This window comes from Physeter macrocephalus, chromosome 13 (genome assembly GCF_002837175.3).
Source record: "Physeter macrocephalus isolate SW-GA chromosome 13, ASM283717v5, whole genome shotgun sequence".
Lineage (NCBI taxonomy): Eukaryota > Metazoa > Chordata > Mammalia > Artiodactyla > Physeteridae > Physeter > Physeter macrocephalus.
Genome location: NC_041226.1, coordinates 81,019,487 through 81,038,920, shown reverse-complemented (window position 1 = coordinate 81,038,920; position 19,434 = coordinate 81,019,487). Strand labels below are relative to the sequence as shown.

At 54.0% G+C, this 19,434-nt stretch overlaps 1 protein-coding gene and 1 pseudogene across 1 annotated transcript; both read right to left on the bottom strand.

Annotated features, from left to right (window-relative positions):
- Positions 1 to 1,658: 1,658 nt before the first annotated feature.
- Positions 1,659 to 18,557, bottom strand: F10 (coagulation factor X). The gene is made up of 8 exons (XM_024117463.1): positions 18,424 to 18,557; positions 16,471 to 16,631; positions 9,629 to 9,653; positions 8,550 to 8,663; positions 7,094 to 7,225; positions 5,159 to 5,400; positions 3,031 to 3,148; positions 1,659 to 2,238 (listed from the first exon to the last, which is right to left on the bottom strand). Exons 1-8 carry the CDS (start codon positions 18,491 to 18,493, stop codon positions 1,670 to 1,672), a joined length of 1,431 nt encoding a protein of 476 aa, XP_023973231.1. The 5' UTR covers positions 18,494 to 18,557; the 3' UTR covers positions 1,659 to 1,669.
- Positions 14,437 to 15,900, bottom strand: LOC112061847 (lysine--tRNA ligase-like; annotated as a pseudogene).
- Positions 18,558 to 19,434: the final 877 nt, after the last annotated feature.

The window sequence follows — 19,434 nt, the reverse complement described above, 5'->3', positions numbered from 1 at the left end:
CCAGGCAGCCGCTCTGCCCTCCCCGCTCCCAACGCGGCTCTGTCCCAGCCGTGTCTTCGCCCTCCCCCTTCAGGGGCCGCGGGTACAGGTGAGCGGCCCCTCGCTCTCGGGAGGGCCAGTCAGACCCTGAACCCCCCCGCCCCCCGTGGTTCCTCACGGTCGGCTTCCTGCTCACGTCTGCCCCCGGAGGACTTTCTAGGGGACATGCAGTGGAGCGGGGCCCACTGTGCCCATTCAGGTCCACCTGGAGACGAGCTTTGAGGCAGGTGGTCCCAGGGCCCAGGGAACCAGCATCCGTGCGACCCAGACGAGCGGCCCTCTGGAACCTCACTGAGTCCAGCTCTGTTTCCCAACGGGGAAGGTTCAGCGCCTCGGGCGGTGGGGACTCCTCTGCCCTCCGCTCCCGGGTGCCCAGCTCCCCTTTCTCTCTGACCTGTGGGCTCGGCCCCGCTGGTGACAGATGCAAGCCTGGCGGGAAGGAGGGCTCCCCCAGAGCTCTCTCCGGACCCCAGGCAACCTGTGGGCTGACAGTCCATCCAGGTTTGCTCTGATCAGAGACCCCCGTCCCCAGCACGCAGGGCCTGGCCGTCCGAGGCCTTCTCTGCGGGGCGGTTCCCTTTGAGGAGGTCAAGGCGGGACGCGCAGAAGCGGACCCTCTGGCTTGACCGTTTCTGGGAAGCCCGTTTGCGTTGAGTTTTGCAAACGTGCAGCTCTCCTGTTTACGCAACTGCCCAGCCAGTGACCTTGGGGGCTCTCGTACTGGAACTTTGAAAGTTTGCTTAGCCGAGTTACGCAAAATGCAAAGGGTACCGGGAAACACGGCAGGTCCCGTCTGAGGTGACTGCTTTTTCTAGAAGCGTGTCTGGTTTTCCTGGCCGTTTGGCTTGAGGGCCTGGAGCCGGTGCGGACGGGAGGGCTCGACCTGGGCCGTGACCACTGGAGGAGGGGCGGCCCTCCTGCAGCCCCCCAGCACACACCTCGCAAGGAGGGTAGCAGGGGGGCAGCAGGGGCTAGCCAGAGCTGGGTTCGTGCTCTGGGCTGTGGCCTAGAGGCAGACTCCAGAGCCCCGGCCTGGCGACAGTCACACCCGCGGGGCGTGCCCGTGGCTCCGGAGCCCGTGCGGCGGGGGCCCCGGGGACGCGGCCGTGAGGCCACGTGGAGAGCCGGTCTTTAGGTCAACATTAAAATGTCCCTGCCGACGAGCCCTCTGGGCCCTGCCTTCCCAGGGAGCCTGCATCTCCTGGGAGGGCGCGCGCGGGGAAGCCCCACCCGACGCCGACGCCGGGGAGGGGGGCTGGCCCCGGCGCCCCTGCGCTCCCCGAACCCCGCTGGTTTACTCAGCAGTGTTGCGAGCAGCCGGGGGGCAGCTGGCGGCCTCCAGGACAGAGAAACGCGCTGTGAACAGAAGAGGCCCCTCGGTTTTAAGACTTGGTCTGGGAGCCCTGGCCCACCCTATGTGCGTAGCACTTCCCGAACCCTGAAACCTCCCAGCTGGCGACGGGAAGGCAGGGTCCCGGGCTCCACATGGACCTTCATTCCCACTTCGGTGAGGCAAGGACGGAAGCACGATAAGGAACGGGCCCGGCTCTAATCACGGCAGCGGGGGAGGCGGCTCAGAGCCCCAGTGCTGAGAGGGAGGAGGGGCAGGGGCTGCGGGGGGTGGGGGGCTTCACTGGGGGCCCCGGCCCGCCCCCAGCCCGGCTTTCATGGACTTGTCAATCCACTTGAGGAAGTTGGTGACCTTGGTGTAGACGCCGTACTTCCCCTTCCGCGCGCACCCTTCGCCCCAGCTGACGATGCCAGTGACGAAGTAGGTGTCCCTGAAGCGGGTGACGTGGGGGCCGCCGCTGTCGCCCTGGCAGGCGTCCTCGGGCTGCGCATCGTAGCCGGCGCAGAACATGTTGGCGGTGATGGTGAAGCCGCTGGACAGCTTGCAGGTGTTCCTGTCCACGTAGGGCACCTCCAGCATCTTGAGCGTGGACGACAGGCGGCCCCGCTCGTGCGTGCGCCCGAAGCCGCTGACGACACCCGTCTTCTGCGCCATCAGCGTGGCCTCGGCCCAGTCCTTCTCCGGCAGGCAGGCGGGCGCCACGTTCCTGCGGAACTGGATGGGCGTCTTGAGCCGCAGCAGCGCGATGTCGAAGTCGTACGTCTCCCTGACGAACCGGCTGTGCCTCACGGTCACCTCCACCTCGTGGGCCATCTCGTTGCCCTCCTCCTTCTCCGTGTTCCGGTCGCCTGCGGACGGGGACGTGGCCGTCAGCTGGGGGCCGCCAGGCCCTGCACGTCACTGACGCTTTAAAGCAGTTCCATTTTTTTTCTGCTTAGAGATTGGCACGTGGTCACTAGGCAATGTGAGATACAGGCGACTGGAGCGAGCCCAGTGTGACAGCCTCGGCTTCCCCGCCGGGGGCAGCGGCCACCCTCCCCTGGTCTGCCCGCGGGTGGGGCTGGGCGCCAGGTCTGACCCGCCAGACCTACCGCCAGCCACGGGGCCAAGTGGGCACTGATCAGGACCCACACGTGCCAAATCTCAGGATGAAAAAATAACTCAAAATACCTCAAGAGTACTTTACAAGCCGATTACAGGTCGAACCGACACTCTTTTGGCTATACCGGGTAATGAGGTGTGTTACCGAAATGAGTATCACCTGTGGACTTTTAAAACGTATACTAGGAGACGTAATGTAACTAGGAGGCTAGACCTTAGGGCCGTGGCTCGGGCACGCGGCTTGCGCTGGATTGTCATGGAGCAGCTCTAGGGTGTGGTGAGAAGGGGACGTCAGGAAAGAGTCCCCCAGATGCACATGTGGGGGCAGCGGTGCCGGCTGCTCAGACGGCTGGGGGCTCCGGGGGGCTTCCTGGAGGAGAGGGCACTGCGGGCCCTGCGCGCAGGGGCAGGGGCGCCCCTCCTCCCCCGGCCTCCCTCTCCCCCTCGGGACCTCGGTATTTGAACTAGCGCTTCCGGCCGGCCTATCAGTCCCAGTGCCTCTGAACCCGGGGGGCCCCCAGGGTGTGAGCGGCACTCACCTACCCTCACCGTGAACCGCCTGGCCTGCAGGAGACAGTGCGCCGCGGTGAGGACGCAGAACTCACTCAGGATGGTGCCCCCGCAGAAGCCCTCGTTCTCCTCGTTGACGAGCAGAGCCTGCGACGGGGGGGCCAGAGGCGCCAGGTGGAGCCTGGCTTTGAGACCTTTAGCCCAAGCCTCCTCCCCGTCTCCCCACCGCAGCGGGCCTGCCCCCCGGGAGGACTCGTGGGGTCTCCGGGCTGGAACGAGGACCAGGCCAGCGCACGCCCGCGCCCACCCCCAGGGGCCGTGCCGCCCAGCGCCGCCCGTTCTCGGGCCGGGCCCCCCGTGGACCCCGCGGCCCTGCCAGGGGCCCAGCGCTACGGCTGAGGGGGTTCTCCCCACCCAGACTCCAGACTCGCCCGGCCAGGCCCTACCCGTCTGTATCTCCCGGCTCCGGAAGGCCCCTCTGCAGCTCTGTGTGCAGAAGAACTGCTGTCTGCTGTCTCTGGCGTGAATTAGGCCCCAGACCAGGCAGACACCAGGCCCTGGACGAGACACTTGCTACGCCGGGCCCGGGGACGCTTCCACCGTCCGGACCCCCCGCCCGCGGCTGCGGGTACTACCATTCAAGGCCGGTTCCTGGGATCCACGTGGCCGCTCCTGACAGGACGTGGGGCGGGGAGCGCTCCACCGGGATGGGGTGCCGACCGGGCGAGCGAGAGCACAGACCCTTCCCCTATTTTCCTTTTCCCCGAAGAACTGGGCCGGCAAGTGCGGAGGGCGCGTTTTCTGCTTTCCCTTCTCTGGGGACTTGCCCTTCTTTAAGTAAGCAACAGCCGTGGGTTGAGAGGGTGCAGGTTAAAGAAACTCTTAACAATGTCAAGTTCTAGAAGGACTTTGGAGGACCTTCATGACTAGCGTGAAGTCGTGAGGTTTTGTTTTTGTTTTTGCAAATTTATCACCTCACAACCCCACTTGCGTGACAGGTGAGGAGGGTCAGCCTTCCTAAGACTCGGGACACTGACCGTCCTCCCTGGACACGGACACGAGGCAACTGGCCAAGTCTGGGGGCCCTCCCGCGAGGCTCCTCCTGCTCGCTCCCCAGACAGCCCCATGCGGGCCCCTCTCGGAGCCCCGTGTCCGCCCCCGCCCTGTGGGGAGCTGCCCTCCTTTCCCAGTGGGAATTCACATGCTCCACGGGTACCGCGTTCCTGGCCCTCTCACGCAGCAACTAGAATTGTGGGGATTTGGCGGGGGGCTCGCCTCCCTTTCTAGGTCGTGATGCCACACGTGAGAGAAGAGGCCCTGGCGCTTTCAGACCCACACGCACAACACCCAGGCAGCCCTGACCTGCGACACGCTCTGCGCGGATGGTGACTAGGTTTTGGCGTGTCCTTGCTCGGGCTCGTGATAATTCAGATAAACGCACACCGGCCTTGTAGCCAGTGGGGGCCAGCTGACGTCATTCCTAAGGGTTGTCGGCAGCTCGGGGAATATTACTGGTAGGAGAAGGCATTTTGGCTTTGGACACTAAAAACTTAAAGTCCAAGGGAGGCTTCTGGATAGAACAGAGGCCCCCAGTTAAAGGTGACTCAAGCAAATAGCAAATCATTTTCAGTGTGTGTCCCGTGTGATATTTGGGACATACTCACCTTAAAAGTTATTTATTGTTTATCTGAAATTCAAATTTAAGTGGAAACCTGTGTTTCATTTGCTAAGTCTGGCAACTTTAGTCCAAATCAACAACCAAAGAGTGAGTTTTTACCTTTGAAAACAAATGGATATACTTTTTGCTAAGGTACCGTCCGCCTCGTTAGGACTTGGGTGTTTGGGTATAAAAAAATCTACCAAATTAGAAATGAAACAAGGAGAGCAACTCTTTCCGCCTCCCGTCGGACCAAAGAGCAAGCAGAGGCCTCAGGGGAGCCGCCCTCCGCCCGCGGACCCGCGCTACCCCGAGCGGGAGCCCCTCTCTGCCTGGGCGGGCGGGGCGGCCGGGCGGGGGCGGGGGCGGGGCGGCCGGGCGGGGGCGGGGGCGGAGGCCCGGCCTCTCCGACCTCGGCCCCTTCCGCCGCTGCCCGCCCAAGCCTGCTGCAGGCCCGCGTGGGCCCCCCCAGCTGAGCGGCGCTGAGCCCGCGCACTTACCTGCCAGGGGCACTCCCCCTCTTCGCAGTCCCTCCCGCCCACGATCCGGACCAGGTGGCGCTCGTCCTCCTTGGGGCTGGGCTCGGTCCCGTTGAGGCCCAGCAGGTCGAGGCAGCTCTCGGTGGGGCCCAGCTCTCCGCGGTCGTACCGCTCCGGCGCGCCTGCTTCGCGGGCCTCCCCGCTGCCGTGGGCGGCCGACCGCCTGCTGCGTTCCCGCGTGAGCTTCCCGCAGGGGAAGGGCTCTGGAAGAAGGGCGGTCGGGCCTCAGCCTCGCGGAGGCCTCCCCGCAGCGCCCACGCAGGCCAGTCGGAGGAGGAGCCGCAGGAGTGTGCCCCGGGGAAGGGGGCCGAGAGGGGCCTCTGGGGAGCGGGGTGCCCTGTGTCCTGCTAGGGGCCGGGCTACGGGTGGGAGCCCTGGCCTCCGGCCGGCCGGCGTGCGGACGCGTGGAACGGGCTCTGCCGTCTACTGGGACACCTGCAGAAGTCGGGGGGCTGTGGCTGGGCGGAGGACCGTGGGGCTGCGGGGGACACGACTGGTGCGTGGAGACCAGGATGGCAGAAAGGGGGCTGGGGCGCTCAACCCCCAAAGTTCTCTTAGCCCCGCTGCGTGTTGGAAACATTTCCTAATGAAACGCTGAAGAAACAGAAGCGTTCTGGGCAGGACGAGCAGCGTATGCGGAGCTTTGCAAGGCCACGGCTGGAGGCTGGCAGCCACCCTTACCGGCGCCAAGCAAGCGGAGGGGCCCGGAAATGCCAAAAGCGTCCTTTCGTGTCCTTGCCAACTGGGGACCCGAGGCGGAGCGGGGGCGAAGCAGGACAGAGGCGGGGGAGCTGGGGGCCGCAGGGCTGAGGCGGGTCCCCCGTGTGTGTTCTGGGTGGCGCTTGCCCCGCAGGGCCCGCAAGTGGACTGGGAATGCGCTCGCTCGCTCGTGGGAGGAGAGCTCTTCCCTCGCCAGCCGCCTAGGCCTTAACAGTTGTCATCACCGCCCCCTTGAAATTCTGCATCAGCTCGTCCGTGACTTAGAACAGAACTTTCTGCACCAGGAAGTAGTTTACCTGATTTTATTGTCAAACATCAAACTTTATTTTAAATTGATCTGTAATTATTCCTGGAATTAAAAAAATTTTGCAAGCATGTCAAGCAACGACTTCAATTAAAATATTTTTTGGACCAGCTTAAGTTTAAAATCTCATTACCAATAGAAATGTAAATCTCACTGTCCTCTACCCGTTGAGAGATTTAATTTTACACAGTTGCCGCTGCCCTGGAATATGCCCACCTCTGCAGTGGGCCCGGGACTCTGCATTCCTCACCACCCCAGGTAATGCCAAGGCTGCGGGCCAGCTGGGGCCTGCTGGAGGAGGAGCTGGGGTCACCCCAAGAAGGAGCCCGAGTTGAGAGGGGCGTGGCCGGCCCCCGCCCCGCAGCAGAGGAGTCCCGGTCAGGCAGGACTCCCCACAGGGTGTGAGACGGGGCCTCTCCCACCCCCAGGACCCAGGCCCTCACTCAGCCCTCCGTGAGCTTCTGGGCCAGATGCATGGCATCTGGCTTTTATCAAGGAAAAAAAATTCCGTTAACATCGGGACCCACGCAACCCAAAACAGTGCTGGAGGGCCCTGGGTTCCCCTTCCGGCCCCTGCACCCCCTCCCCGGCTCCTTGGTCGGCCCACGGCTCCGGCCCTTGTGACTCCAGCCTCCCAAGCCCCCGCCCTTCCGAGAGGGACGGGGACGCCATCGTGGCAGCTGCAAAGTGGCCATCTGGGACTCGCTGCGAGCCGGGCGCTGGGCAAAGGGACCTCCACGCGTTACCCTCACACTACACGTGCCCCCAGGAGAGCTGATATCACTGGCGCGTTTCTCAGGCGGTTCACAGAAACAGTGGGTCTGTCTCCAAACCACGAGCCCCACCGGGAGCCCAGCCTGCGCCCCTCCTACCTGTGGAGACGCAGGACTTGCCGTCGTCGCCCAGGTGGTACCCGCTGGCGCAGGAGCACAGCACCACGCTCCGCTCCTCCCTGCAGAACTGGTCGCAGCCCCCGTTGTCCAGGCTGCAGAGCTCACGCGTGGCTGCGGAAAAGCCGGGAAGCTGAGGGCGCGGCCCGGGACGTGCCGGCCCCCGCCGGTGCCACGGTGCCCACCAGCCGTCGCTCCGGGCAGGCCCCTCCCCCGCCCACGTGGGGCCCCGGGGGCCAGGGAGCCCGCACAAGCCCAGGGAAGGCCTGGAGGCTGGAGGGTCTCAAGTTCAGCCCTAAGAAGGGCGTGGCGGCGCTGGCCGGCGAGGTGGGAGCTCGGGCCGAGCCGGGAGCTGCCACGCGTACGCTCTGAGGTCTCGGTCCCCCGTGGCATAAAGGACCTGGGGTCCATCCCCAGGCGGGGGTCTGGCTCCCGTGCGGTGGGAAGGAGGGCTGGCAGCCACGTCCCGGACTCAGGCCGGCTCCCAGCTGGCCATTGGTCTCTGTGTGATCTGGGCACGTTATTTAAACCCCACGGCCTGTCACGTCACTTGTAAAGGGGTGGAGGCCACCCAGCCCCCAGGAGAGCCGTCCAGGTCCCGCGAGGCGCCGGGCACAGGGGACCTCACCACCGGACTGTGCCAGCGTCACCCCCGCCAGCGTGCACCGGACATCAGACCCCAGACTCATCAGTCATGCCGCCCTGGCAGCTGACTTTGCATTTCGCCACTGGGTTTTGATGAAAGAATAGTTACGGGGCAAACATTAAAGAAACTTTAGAAAACATTCCTGACAGCCCCCGCGTCAGCCAAACGGTATTTGGGGAAGCAGCTCGGGACGGTGGGTGGAAGGGTGCACGACTGATACTCGCACTGGGGAAACTCAGAAGCATCCCGTCGAAGAGCACGCTCTAAAGATTACAGGTCAAGAAATTAAAAAAGAAGCTTGAATCTTTCTCCTCAGGGAAAACTGGCCTAATACCAACCTAATTTTTATTAAAAATTAATCACTGTATTAGGAAAACTCAGTGATTTTTCCATGTAGAATGAATTGTACCAAATTTTTATAAGTGGACAATCCCAAGCATTCAGCACTGACATTTGCACGAATTTCCAGGATCCTGAGAAGCAGGAGAAACATCCTCCTCCGAGGAAAGAAACATCGGTTCTCGTTTCCACGTGAAGGGGCCCCACCCTTCGGGAACGTTCGTTCCACAGCCGCTCCTCAGAGAGGCAGAGGAGTGCCCGGGATCCCGTCCTCCACACTGGGGGCTCTGACTCATGTTCCGCTGCTGCCTGCAGCGGCACAGCCCCTCGGAGCACACGCTGAACCCCACGTGACCGGAGAGGGTTTCCCTGGGCCTCTAGCTTCTTCCCGCATTCCCACCTGGCCTCCGCAGGGGGCTCTGACCTGAAGGTACACCAAGAAGAGGAACTCACGTAATTCACAGTTTTTGCCTTCAAATCCTTCCAGACAGGTGCATGTGTATTCCCCGAGGCCATCTTTACATTTGCCCTGATTCAGGCAAGGACGGCTTTCACACTGGTCACCATCTGCGAAGAAAACATTTGGAAACCACAGCTTGCAGGCAATTCCCCTCATCGTGGAAACGATTTTGCTGTGTTGATTCTGGCGCCCAGTTCTCAGCTAACTTGAATGAACCTGGGATTCTTCCTGTTTTCTTGTAAACAAGTTGTCCTGTCTGGACTTCGTTACCACTGCCCTTCCCCCCCGCCCCCCCAGCTTTGTGGCTACGTGCACGTGAGGCCTCTATCTAGCTGGATTGCTGACTGAGCTTTCCAATTTTTGCTGAGACCTCTGACAGTGTTTTTACAATCACTGACAACGTTTTTCCATCACGGAGAGGAGCCCTGTGCTGGTGACCCCATGGGGTCAGCTGGAAGGAAGGAGGATAAGTGATTGCTGGACACTTGTTTCTGGGCTGGGCATCGACAAGAGGGTTCCTATTTCCAATGGTTTGGGTGTAAAAGGAGAATGAAAAGCTCCTGTACAGCACTAACATGGGACTTCACATTTCTTGGGGCATTTGTACAATATAATTTAGAGATAGGTCCAATTGACATTTTGAGAAACCTGAATACTGTTACCAGAATGAAAACATTAGTTATGATAAATACCATTTCAGACGCTATAAGCATTAAATCAAGGTGGTTACCTTACGAGAGGACCCAGTGTTTCAGACTCTTATTTTTTGTTTCTACCTAATATACTTGGGTGTAAAAAAATTATCATGGAATTTGGTATCCTCAAATGGGAATGAACCCATTTAAATGTATATAAGTAACAAAACTAGAATTAGTATAAAGCTACTATAAAAAACTATTTTACGATAACTATTATGGAAACACTCAGAGGGGAAAAGTCTCAGATAAGTAAAATTTAAACAAGAGCAGAAAGGAAATTCAGGAAACATCTTCAAAATTTGAATACAATCTCTCCCAATTTAAATACCCCGATGAACCCCTCTCACTCAAGACTGAAATAGAAAACATCTCACCTTTGTATATATTCCAGAATTCATTCTAAAAGGGAAAAAAAATTTTAAATGCATTATGGAAAAGAGACATTTTACACCAATAACAGCCACAATCTAGTAACTCAAGTGAATAGGCTATTTCCCAAACAGAGGTCATTTTCTGGAACAAAATGCTCTAGAACTATTCAATCTAAAAGGGAATTTTTTCAGATCTCCTGCATTTGTAAAGCTGTGGCTTCATTCATCTTTTTTTTAAATACATGTTTGTGTAATAAATGATCATATCCCAATACGGCCTGGCGTCCATTTTCTTGCCGGCTCACACAGTTGAACATGGCATCTAGGAAACATTTTGTAATATTAAATGTACTTTTCTAACTTTCATCCTAGCAAAATTACTAACAATATGATCACAATCAAGATTTTCACATTATTTGCTTCAACTGTTAATTCGAAATTAGATTACTTTTCTTGAACCACAAAAGTTTCTATATAGGTTTTATTTGTTTGTTTTTCACTAATCTCAGTTTGGAGAAACTGTGCTGAGACAACAGCAACTGAAGTAAAATTGCTAAAGTAATTGCTTAGATTCAGAAGCAAACCGTAAATTTATGTATCACATTCAAACACTGTAATAAATTCATAATGACAAATAATTGTAATTGCTAAGACAAAATATTTTAATTTCATCATATACATTATCATATAATTTTTTACTATCTCTTAAATCAATACCTATATCCAAGCTTTTATATGAAGAATCAGTGTTATACTTCACACATATTACATCTAGACCTACATATATATCAATTTAAGATTAATATGAATCATTTAATATTACAAAATGTTTCCCAGATGCCATGCTCGATCATCTTAATTGCACAACTTTGTTAAATATTGAAAATTTATTTTCAAATTAATTACCAAGAAACGGATTGTACCAAAAATGGTTTGCTCTATTTGCTATCCCCAAGCCAATCAATAAGTGGTTTTACATTAAGATACCTGGGTCAAAGATTCAAAACAGGATCAGATGCTTGCAGAATAATCATATGTTACTTGAAAAAAAAGATAATTGGTAATTAGCTTAAAATAGGGCATCAAGAGCCTATGTAACACTGAAAAGAAATGTTCGTAGTCTTAAAACATTTTTTTTCTATCTATAGTAGGTTAATTAGTGTCTCCCCTACTCCCTGGCCCCAACTTAGGTGCAACCTCAGAATTTGACCTTAATGGAAAGAGGGTCTTTGCAGATGTAATTAAGTTATGGATCGAGAACAGCTCGTACTGGATTAGGGTGGACCCCCAATCAATGAGAGTGTCCTTATAAGAGACATAAAATATCACACAGGCCACACAGAGAGAAGGCTGTGTGAAGGTGCAGGCAGAGAGTGGAGTGATGTATCTACTGGCCAAGGAACAGCAAGGGCTGCTGGTCGCCCCCAGAAGCTGGGGGAGAGGATGGAACAGATCCTTCCTCAGACCTTCCAGAAGGAACCAAGCCTGGTGACACTTTGATTTCGACCTGTGGTCTCCAGAACTGTGAGAGAGTAAATTTCTGTTGTTTTAACACACCCAATTTGTGGTGCTTTGTTACAGAAGGCCTAAGGAATGACTACACTGTCTTTTAAATTTTTTATTTAAAAATTTATCATACAGTAAAACAGACTTTTTTTTGGTGTACAATTCTATAAAAGTAGATTTGTATAATCACCGCCACAACCGAGACGCAGACCAGCTCCATCTCCCCCAACCCTGTCAGCCACTGGCCACCCCCGCTCCGAATGCCCAGCATGAGTCTGCTCTGCATCACTATAGTTATGACTTCTTGAGAATGTCCTGTAAATGGACTCATACGTGATATAACCTTGTGAAACTAGCTTCCTTCATTCAGCATAGTGCCTCTGAAACAGAAATTCATTCAAGTTACTGTGCATGTCGATAGTTTGTTCTCTTTTACTGATGAGCAGTGTTCCACTGTGCGACGTACCACGGTTTGTTTATCCATTCACCTAACAAAGGTGAATCAGGTAGTGTGATTCCTCCAATTTTATCTTCTTTCTCAAAATTGTTTTAGCTATTCTAATTCCTTTGTTTTTCCATATTACAAATATTGAATCAACTTGTCTTTATCTGATGGAAGTTTGGCACTGCATTAAATCTATATATCAAATTGGGAAGAGTCAATATTTTAATATGTTAAGTCTTTCAAACCATGAACATTCTATGTCTATTTATTTAGGTCCTCTTCCTTTCGTTAGCGTTTTGCAGATTTCAGCATACAGGTCGTGTACATGTTTTATTAGATTACACATAGATATTTTTCTTTGGAGCAACAGTAAGTGGCATTAATTTTTTTGTTTCTAACTGCACATTACTACTACACAGAAATACAATTAATATTTGTGTGCTGACCTTGTATTCTGTGACTTCGCTAGACACATACATTTTAGGAGTATTTTTTCCAGATTCCATGGGATTTTCTATGTAGATAATCATGTTACTTGCAAATAGGGAGTCTTATTTCTTTATCTTAGCTTATTGTTAAACCTTCCTTATGGCTAGGGTTTCCAGTACAATGCTGAATTGGGAGTATTAGAAATGGACATCCTTGCCTTTTTCCCAGTATTAGAGGGAAAGCATTCAGTTTTCACCACGATATCAGTTGTAGGTTCCTTGTTGATAATCTTTATCATGTTGAAGAAGTTCCCTTTTAATTGTAGTTTGCTGAAAGGTTTTTAAAAAATAATTGTTTTATTTACTTATTTTAAAATATTTATTTTAAAATATTTATTTTTGGCTGCTCTGGGTCTTCGTTGAGGCATGTGGGATCTTTTAGTTGTGGCATGCATGCAGGATCTCATAACCCTACCAGGGATCAAACCCCTGCCCCCTGCGTTGGAAGCACACAGTCTTACTCACTGGACCACCAGGGAAATCACTGAAAGGTTTTTATCATGAATGGATGTTGCATCTTTTCAGGTGCTTTTTCTCTATCGGTTGATATGATTATGTGGATTTTTTCTTCTTTAAACTGGTGGAGCACACTACCGATTTTCAAATACTGAGCCAGCCTTGTGTGCCCCAGATAAACCCACTTGGTCACTGTGTATTCTTCTTTTTTAACATATATTGCTTTATTCAATTTGCTAATAATTTGTTGAGAATTTTTATAAGAGGTTCATGAGAAATGTTGTTATATAGCTTTCTTTCTACCTTCCTCCCTCCCTCCTTCCCTCTTTTTCTCTTTCTTCTGTTTTTGTGGGTTTTGGCATCAGGGTAATGCCGATAGAAAACAAACTTACAAGTGTTCCCTTTTCGTTTCTAGAAGAGATTACACAGAATTGGTGTTACTTCTTCTTTAAATGTTTGGTAAAACTCACCAGTGACACAATGTGGACCTGGACATTTCCTTTACAGAAGGTTTTTAACTAAGAAGTTGAATTTGCAGATATCTCTGTCGTACTATGTGTTTTGGTAATTCATGGTTTTGAGGAACTGGTCCATTTCATCCAAATTGTAAAATTCCATCCAAATTTGTGCATGGAGTTGTTCATAGTATTCTCTTATTATCCTTTTAACATATGCAGGGTCTGTAGTAATATTTCTTCTTTCATTCCTGATACAATTCATGTGCTCTTTTTTGTCAATTTTATCAGTTTTACTGATTTTCTCTATATTTCACGTCTTCAATTTTATTGATTTCTCCTCTTTTGGGTTTACTTTGCCTTTTTTGTGCGTGTGTGTCTTAAGGTGGAAGCTTAGATTATCAATTTGAGAACTTCTTTCCCTATAAAAACATTTCATGCTATAAATTTCCCAATAAGCACTGTTTAGCTGCATCCCACAGATTTTGTATGTTATACATTCATTTTTGTTCAGCTGAGAGTATTTTCTTTTCTTTTTTCAAAAATTTTATTTATTTATATATATTTTTATTTTTGGCTGTATTGGGTCTTACTTGCGGCACGCAGGATCCTTGTCACAGCACGCGGGATCTTTCGTTGTGGTGCGCAGGCTTCTCTCTAGTTGTGTCGTGTGGGTTTTCTCTCTCTAGTTGTGGCGCACGGGCTCCAGAGCATGTGGGCTCTGTAGTTTACAGCACGTGGGCTCTCTAGTTGAGGCGCGTGGGCTCAGTAGTTGTGGCGTGTGGGCTTAGCTGGCCCGTAGCATGTGGGACCTTAGTTCCCCAACCAGGGATCGAATCCACGTCCCCTGCACTGGAAGGCGGATTCTTTACCACTGGACCACCAGGGAAGTCCTGAAAGTATTTTCTAGCTTCCCTTGAGACTTCTTCTTTGACACGTGGATTATTTAGAGAATTCCCTGGCGGTCCGGTGGTTAGGACTCTGAACTTTCACTGCTGAGTGTGTGGTTCAATCCCTGTTTGGGGAACTAAGATCCCACAAACTGTGCAGCATGGCCAAAATAAACAAACAAACAACTTAGCTCTTTAAAATTATAAGTATGGTAGTTCTAAGGAAGTAAGGAAGAGTGTTTGGGAAAGGATGCTGAGGAAAAAGGCAGAACATGAACTTGGCACTACAATTATTTTTATTATTTAAAAAAACTGTTCAGTGTATGTGAATTAAAGGAATATTTAAAAATAAAAACAGTTCCTGAAATTATGAATAACTTTTTAAAAGAGATAAATTGTTCACTTGGTAACAAGGAGTAAAAATGAATTCTTAATTCTTCTTCTCTCTTCTGGTGGCTGAAATGAACTATGGTAGTCAAATGGATAGCAACACAAGAATTCCCGTGCAGACCTTGACCTTTTGCAGGAATGCAAAGATGTCTGAGTCATACAACTTACCAATTATTATTTTCTAGACAGAAGTGCCAACTATTGTGCTTTTCAGTGTATCAGTGGTTGCCACATTCTCCTTACCTTCAGGTTTCATGGCAGGAAACAGAAGTACTTCCTTGATGTTACCGTAGACTGAGAAACATGGTGATGCAGCCAATGTCCATGCCACAGCCAGATGGGCGGGCAGCCTGGATTCCAGGAGGTATAGAAGTTTTCATCTATGAACATCATCCTCGTTGGTGGCTCTGGCCTGTTGTTTAAAAGCCTCTGGCTGCTGTATGGGACTATTTAACCCAGTGTAAGCACTGCACACTTCCCTCCTCATGACAAGCAGCTCAACCTGCTCAGTGAGACCCAGAGCAGTCTGTCTGGCCGTTATCTGTGGGCAATCACCGATAAGTGGGTCGCTGCTGCAAGCCACTTTCAGTGACTCTGACAAGCTTAGCAAGGAGTCTGCCTGTGGTCTGGTCTGAGGTGGAGGACATTCAGCAGTTTTTGCGACACAGATGTGATCAATAATTTTTTCAGTCTCTTCCGTTCTGAAGAGGTTAGTTTCCGGTAGCTTCACACCCAGGTTTTTCTTGAGCCCTTCTATTGTGCTGATTCTCCAGAAGGGTGGGGTGGAGTCCATCTCATGGGTTTGGCCTGCTGGGCTGACTGGATGGTGGGTGGTCTTGTAACTGCCTGTAACATGTTCAGCATCCCTGATATGATATCCATGATTTCATGAGATCATAATCGGCCAGGTAAAACTCATGAGTGGTGAGTTCGAGTCAAACAGTCTGGAACTGGCATCCAACATCACAAACGCAGTCAATGCCACCAACTACCTGCATTTTACAGTTGGAGTTCTGGAGCAGTTCTTACACGTAAGTTCATGTCCAGCTTGCTGTGCTAGGTGATGGGAAGCTTGGTCACAGCTCCCCGTGAAGCGGCATTCAGCATGGGAAGTTCATCTAGGAACCCCAACTCTTCCTAGAAACTTCTTCTACACATGATCATCTTGGCGTGCAGGATACACTTCTTCCTCACAAAGTCACTCTGGCTGGAGTCAGAATCTCCGATGATACCGCCTTTCCTCGCCTTTCGGCCAAAGGGTTAATGAGGTGCCCATGGAAGGAAGAAGACAGTAATGCAAGTCTGTGGAGCTGAGGGACTCTCAGCTCTGCTCCTCGGTTTTCCCAGGATTCTCTGGACTCCACAAGGCAGTCTGCTATAGACTTGAGTAAATTCTTCTTCCGACTTAACGTTTCTCCACTCATCCATGACTTGCCTCCAAGGGCACTCTTCTGCCACCTTTAAGGTGAGCCAGGCCGGTGGTGTCCAGGCTGTCGCGAGCAGGCGGGAGTCTACTTGAGCCTGTGTGGCACGGGTCCCCCAGCACCAGACTCCGCTGGACGCTCCACTGTGGGCCCGTGGTGTGGACGGGCCCGCTGTCCGAGGTGTGGACAGGTCCGCCATCTGTGGCCAGGCTGTCTCTCATGGGCTCCTGCTTGGCCTCCTTCTCCGCCACTTTCTCCTCAGCCTTCAGGAGTCTTCAGCTCGCGGTTGCTCAGTTTTAGCTCGCGTCCGTCCACCTCCACCTCGGCCCCTGCACCGCAGCCAAGCCGCCCTACCGCCTGACGCAAGGTGCCAGACGACAGCACGACGCGAGGCGCCTAACGGACCTCAGAGACTTCCGGGGCAGCATCGGAGGCCCCGCCTCTTCTGGGGGAGGGGCGGATGCTTTGGGGCCGCCGGCGCCGGCGCCGCCGCGCCCCCCCCCCCCCCCCGCCGGTGCTATCGCTGCTGCGCAGGCGCAGAACGGGGCCACGAGGCCGCGTTCGTGCTGCGCCTGCGCACCGACTCACCCTTAGGTCTCAGGATCGGAACCCGTTGGCGAGTATGGCGGCGGCTGGGCGTCTGGGCGAAGAGCCCGGGCCCGGGAGCCTTGTGCACTGCCGAGGCCTACAGCGCGTTCTTAGATAAACATTTTGAGTTTTACGGTGGACCTGACAGCGCTTCAGAAGCCCCCGCAACCCTGTAAGTGCGTCCTGGCCGCGCCGCCCCTTACCGTCTTCTCCGTGTCCTCGAAGACCTCGCGGGCCTCCTCATACGAGCAGGCCTCCTCTAGGCACTCCCTCTCCAGGTTTCCCTTCTTGAATTCCTCCAAAAACAAGTTGGCCCTGCGGACCCTCTGCAGGACGCCGTGGGCCTGGTCCCGGGGCAGGAACACTGTGGTGGAGAACACGGCTGTCACGTGCTCGCCCACATGCGGGTCCCGTCCCCGGGCCGCCCCCGCCCCCGCGAGTGACGGGTCGGACGCCTGCCCTGGGCCCACGCGCCCACCACTGACCTGCCCCGCCCTGCATGCGCACACCCGGCCCCGCGCTGAGACCCGAGCCCTCCTTCTGGAACTCGCCCTTCGGTCCCTCTTGCCTCCCCCGGCCCTCCACTCCGTCCTGTGGCTCAGCTGTTCCCCTCCGCCCCGCCTCCCCACCCTTCAGGGTCTCAGCTCTGCGTTAGGTGGGGAGGTGACACGGTTTTGCACGATCTACAATTAAAAGTATGATTTGTTTCAAGTCCCAGGACAGAAGTACACAAGAGTAAAACAAAGGTTTCAAGAAATAGTGCTTACTATTATTTTGTACAAAATAGTACTTGTTACAAAATTTTCTACTTCTGTTTCATTAAAAAAAAAAAAAAGCCAACTAAATTGACCTACCAGTTAAAGTGTCCTGACTCAGAGATCTCCCCCATCAGGGATCTCCGCGCTCTCCCCTCAGTAGTCCCTGCCGAGCTGCCCGGTCTAACCGGTCTCACCCACTCCTCTTCCGCTTTTCACTGTGCTGTGGGAGGCCCTCAGGTCCTTTGCTTGGCGCTCTGCCCTGCTCTCTGCCTCTTTTTTGCTGGGGAATTGAGAGTCTCACCGTAAGGAAGATGACTCTCCAAGTTGGTATTTCTAGTCCCAACTTCCATCGTGAGCTCTGTGTTTTCAGCTCTCTCACAGCGATGGATGTCTGCCCTCACATCAGAACTCCAGACTCCCCATGTCCGAAACTAAAAAACAGGACTGCAGAATCAAACTGTCTTGAGTGGCAAATGCATCTTGGTCACCTACTACTGAATATTGGCAAGTGGGAATTAGATACCTACTTCTTAGAGTTGTTTTAAAGAGTGTATAAAACTCCTAGTGTTCACTCGATCCTACCTCAAATTACTTTCCCTTCCAAATTCCCCATTTCTTTTAGTGACACCTATGTTTTCACGGCAAGGCCAGGCCCACATTTGTTCTATGTGGGCCCATCCTCCATTCCTCCAAATGTCCGCTCCACCAGGGAGCGCTTGCTTTGAAATCCAAGCTACACACCCATTCCTCCTCTCCCTCCTTCCCCTACCTGGTCCCCCACCTCCTGTTCGGTTTGTTTCTCTTTCTCACTTTTCACCCTTTCCTTCTCCCACGCGCCTGGGCCCCTGAACTTCCACGTCACCCAGAGTGCAAACATGCAGACAGGCCCCCGGGGCTGCCTCCACTCTGTCCTTTCTGGCTTCTTCTCTTGGACAGGTCTGGAGTCCCAGAAAGCCTAGAGCCCCCTGGCGGAGCCAGCCTGAGGGTGGTGGCACTGGCTCTCATCCTCTTCCCTGCCATGGTAGCTCCTCTCTGCCTGTGACTCCCTAGCCTCTGTGCCCGCAGTTTGGTCTGGCAGAGGAAGGGGGCTTCTCTCTGTCTCTGCCTGCCACTGCCCCCTCTCCCTCCCTCTCTGTCTCTGTCTCTCTCCCTCCTTCTCTGCCCGTGTTTCTGTCTGTCTTGTGATCTGCTGTCTGACTCTCCACCCACAGGGAGGCACACCTGGCCCTAAGATACGCTTGGCTGAAACCAGCAAGTCAGGCTCTCGTGCCAGCCTCCCACAGGGGATGGGCACCCTTTCTCCACGCTGTGGAAGTTCAGGGGCATCGCCCTGACCCCTCACCCTCTCTCCTCCTCTCCCGGGCCACTCCTGCAGTCTGCAGGGTGAGGGGCACTTACCACTTCCCCCCGGCAGCAGAAGGCCAGCCAGGGAGGCGCTGAGAAGGACGAGGCACGGCAGGCCCGCCATGGTGTGGCCGCGGACAGCTCTCTGTCCCAGCCGCGACAGGCCTCTGGGGCAAGGTTCACTCACCCTGGCTGGAGGGCGGCTGGTGCTCTTCTGTTTATCGCAGCCTCCTGATTGGAGCCGGGGCCTGCCCGCTGGCAGGGGAGGCGGGGGGAGGCCAGGGGCAGGCGACCGCACTGAGGGCACGGTCACCGTGACCTGCGTAGCCGTGTGGGGAGGTCCTGGCCCAACCTTGTCCTTGTCAGGAACCGTGTCCGGGGGGCCTGCTGTGGGCACAGGAGCTCTTTGTTCTGAGAGAGAAAAAAAATGTCATTTTATAGTTTTCAGACGTTTATGTCTAGCTCTGTTTTTGTTCTTACAACCACGATAAAAGCCAAGTATCATCTGCCCGTCTTTTCTCTAGGACAGAAAAGAGGTTTAGAGAGAGGTGGAGCGTGAGTCTGTGGCCGTGTGTGGTGGACGCGGGGTTAGGACCCGGGGCTCTCTGCCCACGCTGGGTGGGAGGTGTGTGCGCCACCGGCGCCTGGCCGGTCTGCCAGCCAGGAACCTCCCGTCCCTGGAGTGGCAGGTGTGGGACACGGCCCGAGCTTCTCAGCTGACCGGGGCTCTGCAGCCAGAGTCCAGGCTCTGGAGGAAGAGGCCTGGGAACTGCCGGTGGGGTGAGTGCTTGTGCTGGGAGATGAGGGGGTTGTGCTGTGTTCCACGCACCGAGCACACCTGACGCTTCCCACGTATGACAGCCTGGTCGCTTGGCTTGTTTGCTGCTCTGTGTCCAGCTCGGAGAGGGGTGTCTGGCACACAGTAGGTGCTCAGTAAACACCAGTGGACTGAACGAATTGGTGATGTCCCAGAACGCTCCTGCTGGGCGCCCAGGCCAGGGCTGGTCTTTCGCAGGGTGGTCAGTGTGATGTGCAGAGCCTGGTCCCTGGGCCTGGCTCGCCTGG

Coding starts and splice junctions, on each gene's coding strand:
- F10 (XM_024117463.1), bottom strand. CDS start 18,493: ATGGCGGGCCTGCCGTGCCTCGTCCTTCTCAGCGCCTCCCTGGCTGGC. Junction 16,632..18,423: donor TCTGCTGCCGGGGGGAAGTG/GTAAGTGCCCCT, acceptor TCTCCACCACAG/TGTTCCTGCCCCGGGACCAG. Junction 8,664..9,628: donor ATTCTGGAATATATACAAAG/GTGAGATGTTTT, acceptor TTTTCTTCGCAG/ATGGTGACCAGTGTGAAAGC.